This window comes from Podarcis muralis, chromosome 5 (genome assembly GCF_964188315.1).
Source record: "Podarcis muralis chromosome 5, rPodMur119.hap1.1, whole genome shotgun sequence".
Taxonomy (NCBI): domain Eukaryota; kingdom Metazoa; phylum Chordata; class Lepidosauria; order Squamata; family Lacertidae; genus Podarcis; species Podarcis muralis.
Genome location: NC_135659.1, coordinates 65984201 through 65993834, shown reverse-complemented (window position 1 = coordinate 65993834; position 9634 = coordinate 65984201). Strand labels below are relative to the sequence as shown.

The 9634-nt window shown below is 43.7% G+C and overlaps 1 protein-coding gene across 1 annotated transcript in view; it reads right to left on the bottom strand.

Annotated features, from left to right (window-relative positions):
* Nucleotides 1-2198: 2198 nt before the first annotated feature.
* WNT2B (Wnt family member 2B) overlaps nucleotides 2199-9634 on the bottom strand; it is a 46154-nt gene continuing 38718 nt past the window's right edge. The window contains exons 3-5 of the mRNA XM_028734499.2: nucleotides 9329-9606; nucleotides 7600-7864; nucleotides 2199-6778 (exon numbers count right to left, since the gene is read on the bottom strand). Coding sequence (XP_028590332.1) covers nucleotides 6549-6778; nucleotides 7600-7864; nucleotides 9329-9606 — 773 coding nt within the window. The 3' untranslated portion in view covers nucleotides 2199-6548. The remainder of the gene's footprint in view (nucleotides 6779-7599; nucleotides 7865-9328; nucleotides 9607-9634) is intronic.

Here is a 9634-nt window from a genome sequence, read left to right as displayed (position 1 = left end):
TGAAACAATGACTTTTTGATGAACCAGAATTTGGATCCCCTGGATTTCTGAGCTGAGTTAAGATTTCTCTCCAGCATAACTTTATGAAAAAGGAGCAATTAAATTTCTAATGAATCTTAAGTATGGACTCCGGTATAAATTGGGTGTTTCCCATCAAAATCTCTGTTGAACATAAGCCAAAGTGGTACTGAATAGGAATAGAGAAGCTGCACAGGATGCTCTTCCAAATCCTGTTGAAGCACATGACATTAAGGGCAAAAGCACATTATGACTAGAGACGGGAACGAAAACATCCCGCAAGGTATTCTAACCAATACCCAGGCAATAGATGTTGCTTCACATGGAATCGTAAGAGAATCCATTTCTCTGAGTCATATAATAACAAAATTCAAAGTAGTGATGGAATGTAAACCTTCACCTAGAAATTATTCTTGCTCTGTTGAAAGTTATTCTAGGATTGCTATAATCCTGGTAAAGGTGAGCAATAAGTGACAACATATCTCTCAAGTGGATCTTGATTGCCAAGAGAAATTTCTGATCATGCACCTGCATGCATAGATTGGTCTGCATCAGCCTCTTTATACAAAGTACCGCATGTTGATATTGGTTGAGAGATCTACACATGCGATTAGGGACATGAGGTTATGCAGAAACCGCAGAAATACTTCTTTTTAAGTACTCATCTGAAGTAGATTGACAGATTGTGTGGGGTGCCAGAAAAGCATTTTTTGTCCTGGCATTCTTTTATTCAGTTATCAGCTTTGCTGAATAAAAGACAAAATAAGAGCAAGCAATAACTAGCACAAGAGATAACTTTAAACCCTTTAATACATAAGAACCATTTTTAATTCCAAAGTATTGAATGAATTAGACCTTCACAGAAATCAGTTAGACTGAATGATCACTCTTGGAGCTGTGAGTGTGCTGAGTTTTGCCTCCCCACCCCCATAAATGGATACACATCTGATGAACAAATGTAAGAAGCAATATCATTCCAAATGTGGATGTCAGAAATTTCCTGTAGAATGTAAAAAATTCAAGGCTATCAGAAGTCCCATGTCCAAATGGACTGCAAGTGAAATATTGCAAAGCAAAACTTCAATAAACCGTTCACAATTTAAAATTGTAGCCAAGTCTTCCAAATAGATTAAAAATGGGATTGTGAGATATCAAGGAATGGTGGCTGAAGGAGGATCTGAATCGGCTTTCACTGTTTTCAATTTGGAATGATTAGGTGATCAGAACAGGAAGAGCCAGTACACTGAGTAGTAACATAACTGATTTTGAGAAACTGTTCCATTGTAGCAACTCCCATAACCCCCAATTATTGACCATGCTGGCTGGGACTGATGGTGGTTGTGTCTCGTCAGCCACAGTCAACTAAGCCAATGCCCAGGAATGATAATAGTTGCAGACATTTACTATCTGGAGGGTCACAGATTACCTCTGGGGTACCCCTGACTGTGATGTAAGAGGTAATTAAAAACAAGATTGGGAGAAAATGCTTGAAATTGCAATAGGTGATGCAGACTGATACAAAGGGCGGGTTTCAGCTAACAAGTCTTATGAGCGGAAACGTCCAATTGTGCAATGCTGCTCCCCCCTCCCCCATGTGCCCACCCCAAATTGGCTCTGGGGGCAAGTTGAGAGACACTGCATGGGGGGGGGGTTGTTCCATCTAGCAAGATGATACGCTTGTGCAGATGGAAAATTTGTAATAATACTATGTTCAATTCCACCCAAAACCCTTACCAAAAGCAATTCTCCTTTGTTTTATATTCCCATGAAAGAAGATTCTATGTGTTTGGTATCTTATTTCTCCCTAAATTAATCTAATACATGAGGAGTTTGAGATGCAACTGCTCTTGTACATACTTCATTCGTAGGTGGTGGAAGTGCTCTAAGATGCAGGCATATTGAGATAACATTCTAAAAGAAACAATGTGAGCAACATTTCATAGGCTCTGAACTGATGCTGTTTGTTATGTAAGATAGTTAGAAATATGAGAGGGGAATCCTAATGGTTATGGTTTGCCTGACTTCTGGTTTGCTGATGACTGCTAAAATTGTAACTGCAGAAAAAGGATGAAGTGCATAAAATATATTCTATGAAAGAGTTGATTACTAAAATTTGGCCCCCTGCCTAAATGCCAAGTTACATAAACTGTGACACTGAGAGAGAAAACAAAAGACAGGGGGAAAGTTTATTGTGGCGCCGATTTATTAATTTCTCTGCTTAAATATAACATTGACATAAATATTTATAACTGCTTTTCAGTTTTGTAATACCAGTTCAAGCTTATTTTTGATTTTTTTTAAAAATGTAATTGCAATGGAAACATAGCCTGCAATTGCAACGGAAAGCATACTTTGTATTCTTTTTCTTTATAATAAAAAGACATTTTTAAAGACTGTGAAACAGGAAGCTAATGCTTTGAATTTTACCACTGCCTTGAACTTGTTGAGTCAGTGGTGGGAAACCTGTGGCCATCTAGATGTTATTGAAGTCTAACTCCCATAAGCTCCAGCTAGTGTGGCCGACTTTCAGGGATGATGGGAAATGTAGTGCAGCAACATCTGGAGGGCCACAGGTTCCTCACCATTGCACTAAGTCAGGCATGGCCAAACTTGGCCCTCCAGCTGTTTTGGGACTACAACTCCCATCATCCCTAGCTAACAGGACCAGTGGTCAGGGATGATGGGAATTGTAGTCCTAAAACAGCTGGAGAGCCAGGTTTGGCCATGCCTGCACTAAGTGGTTTTAAGCAAGCTACTGTGTTCCAGCGTTAGTCCTTCAGCTGTGCTATAGAGATGATAATACTGACCTACCTTGTAGAGCTGGAGTAAGGAATACTGAGAAAATGTATGTGTATGTCTATTGGTAAGCAGGCCAATGAGAAGATAAACTGGTTGGGTGAAACAAGGGTTTTAGAAGTCTTTCAAGTGTCAAATTGGAATGCAAATAATAGAATCCAATTAAAACAACGGTGAAAACAGGTGGGGGATTTTTAAAAGGTATATATTGCTTATTTTGTTGAAACAAATGAGGAAAACGTTTGGATTTGTAATGCAAAATTTGACATTGCTCATGCTTTCATAATGTTCTTCCTCTTTCTTTCCTTAAGTTGAGCTCCCTGCTGTTCATATTGCCTGGTACTGAGTGTATAGCTCTCATCAAAGCTTCTGTAGGCCAGCAGCAAACTGTGTCAATGCCACACCAGAAAGAATAGGAGATGTGACCTTCTTGTGAAGGTGGGGAAAGTTTCAAAGGTGAGCTGCTTGTTGCCATGGCAGCAGAGGACCATGTTCCCAGGTTTGTGTTCTCTCCCCAACCAGACAATGGGAAAGCTAGGTATCATTTGTTCTCAATATTTCTTGGACTTATTCTATTCTTATGAACATACCCCTTTCAGGCACACAATAGCCTTGGGAGACTTTCAGCATAACGTTTGATAAGGGATGATCTAATGATGATCCAGTTTTGCTTAACCATTAAAATACTTCCTTAAAGGTGTGAATGCAATTTAGGAAGACTGCTTTATGTAGCATTGCAATTCATTCACTATTAGTTGGCACGAGCTTATCAAATCTGTTTCTTTTTCTATTTGAGCAATGAGAACTTAGATGTTCTGCAGCAACAGCACCCTGAAAGGTGAAGGCTAGTAATTTTCTGCAGTGTCAATTATTCATCATATATATTGGAACATATATCTGAACACTGGAAAACACCTTTTGAATTTGTAAAAAGCCAGGGATGAAATGGGATCTTGCTGCTGACCCCCAATAAAATTATTAGGTACACCACTGTCTAAGCTAGCAATGCTTATATTTTCCATTAAGATAGGAATGGAGAACCTCCAGGTCTCTGTGGGACTCTTGACAGCCACACCTTCTTTCCAGCCCGGTATGGTCCTTGAGAATTTCTGTAGACTGGAAAAATCTCCATAAACTCTAATAATGTTTCTTGCTTGCATGGATAGAAGACAGAGACGGGCGTGTGGATATGTGTAGAAACTAGTCTACCATACAAAAGTGATATTCATGCTCCACCCACTCTTGCCTCTGGTCCTGCCAATTGCTGGCATATGGCCCTCAGAAGGTTTCCAAGAAGGGAATGTGGCCCTTGGGTTAAAAACCCCCACAAACGTTTCCCAGCCATACATTAATATTCTCTCAACACATCTTTGGTCTTTGTGCCTAGGCAAAGGCTACTATGTTGTCTGAAATCTGCAGGTCCAGTTGCCATGGTCTCCATCCCTGATCCTGCATCAGAGAGAGAAAGGGAGCTGGTACACAGGAAGCTGACATATGCAGAGTCAAATTATTGATCTGCCTAGCTCAGCAATGTCAACACCCAATGACTGGCCCATGGCTTTCCGGAGATTCAGCTTGGGTCTTTCCTAACTCTATCTAGATATGCTGGACATTGGACCTGAGACTTCCTAAAAGGTAATATGCATTAGGTGAAATATTTGGTTTGGACATGGACTGTGTAGGATTATCAGGCACTTTGTACCTTCAAAAGTTCTGTAGAGGTTATTAACAGGGGTTTTGTTGGTTTGTTTGTTTTTTTAAGTTAAGTTGTAAACTTCTGAACATTTACTTGGGAGTAAGTCCCACCAAACAAGGTGAGATTTGTGTTTAAGGAGATGTATACAGGTTCAGTAAGTTAATATGGTTTTGACACTGCTGTGGCCTGTCTGGGCAGACACGTGCAATGCAGCTATTGCATAACAGTGAGGACAATATGCTGATTGCAGATGCGAAGCTCCCATAGTTGGGTATTTGCATTTATTCAACAAAACTGGTTCATCCCCTGTGGCGTGGGTGTGCCATGTGGCTTTAGACTGATTCATTGGCTTCTGCTGAGCTCGCAAAAGCTATAACAACACTGTGAACCTAAACAAGCTTAACAGTCCTGGCTTCATCCTAAGGAGTTATGTTCCAGAGACAAAGCCCACACAGTCGCCGTGAAACTGTGAAATGATGTCGCACAAAAGACTGACACTTGGGTTTGTATTGCCAAACAGCTTTTATAATCGTGGTTTTGAAAATGATCCTTATAGGACCGTTTTAATACTTGCAGGTCTCTACTGGTGCAAGGGGCCAAACAGTAACTCTGCATCCTAAAGGATTCATTTCCAGAGCTTGGCTTAATGACTTGATTCACAAGATGGGGGTCAAACCCTGCACTAGATTTCAGCTGATCAAAGCTATGGCTTAGGAGCTGCATGTGACTCCATGAGACCATGACCCAAGTACTCCTTGGAAGGGACCCAAAGGGTCATCTGGTTTAACCCCCACAAGGCAAGAATCACAACATAAGAGATTTGTGTTTGCCTGTCCCACCCTGGAAGGAGTGGGAAACTGATACAACAATGGCTGCCTTTTTGTAATCTCAGCAGAGGCCCAAACTGAAGCACCTCCAACAGTTGCACATGAGGCTATGGTAGAAGATAAACATTCAACAGTGTGGCCAGGGAACGTAGACTGACAGAATATGCAAGGATTGTGGGGGGTGGTGATGAAAGTTTTCAGAGATGCAGAGACAAAAGAGAAGTGTTAGCTTGGTGATCTGATAGCACTGTTATGCTGCCTTTAGCCTCAACAACTTTGCTTTGACCTTATAGTCTAGAAGTGTCACAGTTGTGGAGTGCAGCAATAACATAGGGCAAGAACCTGCCCATTACTCACCTTGCTAGCCACGATTGTAGAAAGCCACAAAGCAAAGAACACCGTTTTCTGATACAGGTTTATATGGGATTTTGATTTAAAGTATTTAAAGCAGTCTACATGATGTACAAGTGCATTTGTACCAAAAAGTCACCTTTATATTAGTTTCCTTTAGAACCTACCAGCGCGTCCAGACATACACATGTACTCTCAACTTTCATACTTTTCCCCCTCTGCATGTAGATACTGGTTTTCTTTCGGCTGCCAACTTTGTAACTCCACAGTTTGCTTTCCATTAGAAAGGAAAAGGTAACGAAGTCCCTTTACACAATGTTGCTGTTGTTCAGCTAATGTCCATAGTGCAGGCATGGTGGCCTCTGTATGAGTGGAGATCCATAGCAGAACATGTAGTTCCTTAGGACTATACAGCCATCTTCTTTTGGGAAATAGAGTACTTTCTTCCAGGGTAGATGGAGGGATTTCTGCAGGTTAGGCAACATTTTATAATATACTGCTGAACATTCCCTGGAGAGAGGCAAGGTTCTCCAGCTAATTGTAACCTGCTCCTCCGTCTCTTGTGCTCCTACGCAGCTGCATTCTTCCCTCTTTTTATTCATTTGTTCTTTGGACAATATCGCCAGGCAAAGGAAGCTTCACAGTTCCCTGTCATTTGAAAATTCCTTTTTAAAGTTAGAGGAGTGAGTTCTACTGGGTGAGCAGAAGAGCTCGCTATCCCCATGGGAAATGTAGTCTTCTCTGTAGTGCTTTGCAGAATTAATTAAATAAAAGCCATGCAGTTGAACTACAATTCCCAGAATGCCCAAGCCCTGGGGCACTGTGCCAGTTTTGCTTTCCCCCCTCTGGTTCACACTGTCTCAGGTTTGGTCCACCCACTCTGCCCTCTTGGGTGCTTTGCACGTGTGAACGTCCACGGTGTCCTCGCACTCCTTGCAGCGGACAGCGCAGCACCAGTGGAATTTGCACTCGCATTTGGTGACTCGCCGCACGCGGGTGGTGTCATAGCCTCGGCCGCAGCACATGACCTCGCATCCATCGGTCCCACGCGAGACCTTGTTGCACACTCGTCCGGCTGTCCCTAACGAACCTGTAAAAACAGAAGAATACTTTCATTGGATTTTGCATTAGGTTTGCTGATGAAGAGCGAAAATCTGGAAACCTTATACACTCGGCTTATGTCAACTTGAGTTATGGGTTCCTTTCCACAGTGTACATGGCAGCAAATTCTACAAGCACTTATCTGAAGCAGTGCAACCTAAAGCATCCGAAAAATGCCTTTGGCTTGTATAGGTTGCCCTTGACTGATAGGGAAGGGCTATAGCTCAGTGCCAGAGCATCTGCATTGCATGCAGAAGGACTCTGCTTCAGTCCCTGACATCTGTGGGTGGGGCTAGGAAAGCCCCCTGTCTGAAACTCTGGAGAGCCACTCCCAGTCATTGTAGACAATACTGGGCTAGCTAGATCCAATGGTTTGGCTTAGCATAAGACAGTTTCCTATATTCCTGGGAATGAATATATGCCCAGTCTTAATAATGTGCTACAACAACAATAAACTGGCTTGGGCAAGGCAGGAAATGCATCAGGGCCAGCTTTAACATTAGGCAGAGTGAGGCAGCTGTCCCAAGTGGCAGATGCTGCAGGCCATGAGGGGGCACTGACAAGAGACACCCAGATAGTCCTCCTGAACCCCTCCCTGCCATTCGGCTGTGTGTGCTATTCACCCATAACCCTGTACACTCCCAAAACTAGCCTGCTGTCATGAAATATGGGGGAGCATGCTGTTCACCCCAATGTTGAAGATGTCCTGGGCATTTATGATTAGAATAAAATTGCTGGTCCCCATGAGAGAAGGACAGCTAGCGAGTAAGGGCACAGAAAGCCTGCTGTTTGGTCAAAGGAGCCATTTACCTGCAGACTTGTCCATCACACAGTAATCGGGTGAATTCTCAAAATATACAAGGTCCGTTTTGGTGGGTTTGCGGAAGTTTTTATTGGCCACAGTGAACCCAGTGCCATCCTGGTTCATAGTTACTTGGATGGCACCGTTATACTTCTTCCGGAGGTAGTCTCCTGTTTTGCGGAAGTCCGACATTGCCAGCCAGCAAGTCCTTAAAGTGCAGGAGCCGCTGACACCATGGCATTTGCATTCGAGTTTCAGGAAACGCTTCACAGCCTGGAACAGAAGAGACAGTATCAACCCTATAAATGACCCTATATGTTCCCATTACAGACAAAAACTGCTTTAATAATGCTCCTGTGTTGGTTATCGCTGCCTCAGCCACTTTTGCCTTGCTTACCTATCCTATGTTTCCATTTAGGGCATTTTCACTAGTTATAGAAAAGACCCACCAGCCCTATGAACAATACCTGCAGCTCTTCTTTTGTCAAAATCCTTGGACTAGTCCATTAGAGCCAAGATTCATCCCAACTGGAAGCAAATCTAAGGAACCTTTAATGACCTGATTGAAAATGCTTGTGCTGAAATGGATAACTATCACTGCATGAATGGAGGCAAATTTTCTGTAATGATGCTACAGAGGCACGCCTTTCTGGCTAAAAAGAATGCCAGCTTGACAGAACAGAAATTGATTGTATTCATATGCAGGCATGGAAGGGATTCAACTAATGAAAGCAATCAGTGGAAGCCAATGCAAGGACTGCCACTTGTGCAACAGGGCTTCTCCCCTTCCTCTGCATGCCCCCTGAAATTGGTGTGTGCGTGTGTGTAGAATCCCCCAGAACAGCATCACAATGGGGGAGGAGAGGGGGGGTCATTTTGTCAGGCAAGCTGAAATGCTTGCACTGGCAGAATGTTTGACACAGTGCAATGCCAAATCTCTCCTTGGGTCTGTGGCTGAGTATGGCATGATTTTCCCTTCCCTACCTTTTGCCAACTGGCTGGAATGGATAGAAGTCCAACAACAGGTTAACCACCCCTGGTTTAAACTCTTCTTAGGCCAGGGATGGAGCACCTGTGGCCCTCCAGATGTTATTGGACTGCAGTTCTCATCAGCCATAGCCAGCAAAGTCAATGGCCAGGAATGATGGCAGCTAGTCTCACAACATCTGGAGGGCCACAGACTCCCATCCATTGCCTTATTTTGATTAGGAAGCCTGGTCTAAATGAGGGGAAGGGAGTTCCTGTTGAATGAGGCCTTGTTCTTGTCCAAAGGACTAGAGCCCCACTAACAAAACTCCAGGTCTCTCTCTCCGACGATTAAATCTGAGATGTCAGTGTTTTCCATGGGCTGAGATCTGTAGCACAGAAAGGGCTCTGGGTGGTTTTATTAAAAATTATTAGCTGGCACAATCAGTGGGGTGACACAGGCAGGGTAGGGTTCCCATCACTACATCTTGCTGCCAGTTCCTGAGAGGGTGAGTTGTGCGATGTTCAGAACCATGTGCCTGAGGTGGTAGAACCAATCTTATGCTCTTGCCGCTGCACCCAAACCATGCTGAGCTCCCCTTCGGCTTGCCCTCCGGCTGTCAGGAACTGGCAGCAATGCTCAGTGTTAGAAAGGCAGATAAGCAACCCCGCCCCATCTCTTGCCCCCCCCCACCAACCACAACTGAATTGAACCATACAGGACGACTCATATCAGCCACTTCCAAGCTGCTAAGAATTCATGCTACTAACCGTTCTGCCACAGCGGTTGTTGTGCAGATTCATCAGGGCCCGGGCATCCTTCACTGTTTTCTCTTTGGCATCCACAAAGTCCTTTGCAAATTTGATCCCATAGTTGATGTTGTCACTGCAGCCCCCCCAGTCGAACTCCCCTCTTTCGTCTTTAGAGCGGCCCCGCTTGTGGGGATCACAACTGCAGGCCTTGAGCTCACCTTGGCTGCAAGCCCTGGTGATGGCGTATACAACTCCAGCGGAGGAGATTGCATAGACGAAGGCAGCTTCCCTGCTACCTGCCAAATGGGTGGGAAACAAGAAACA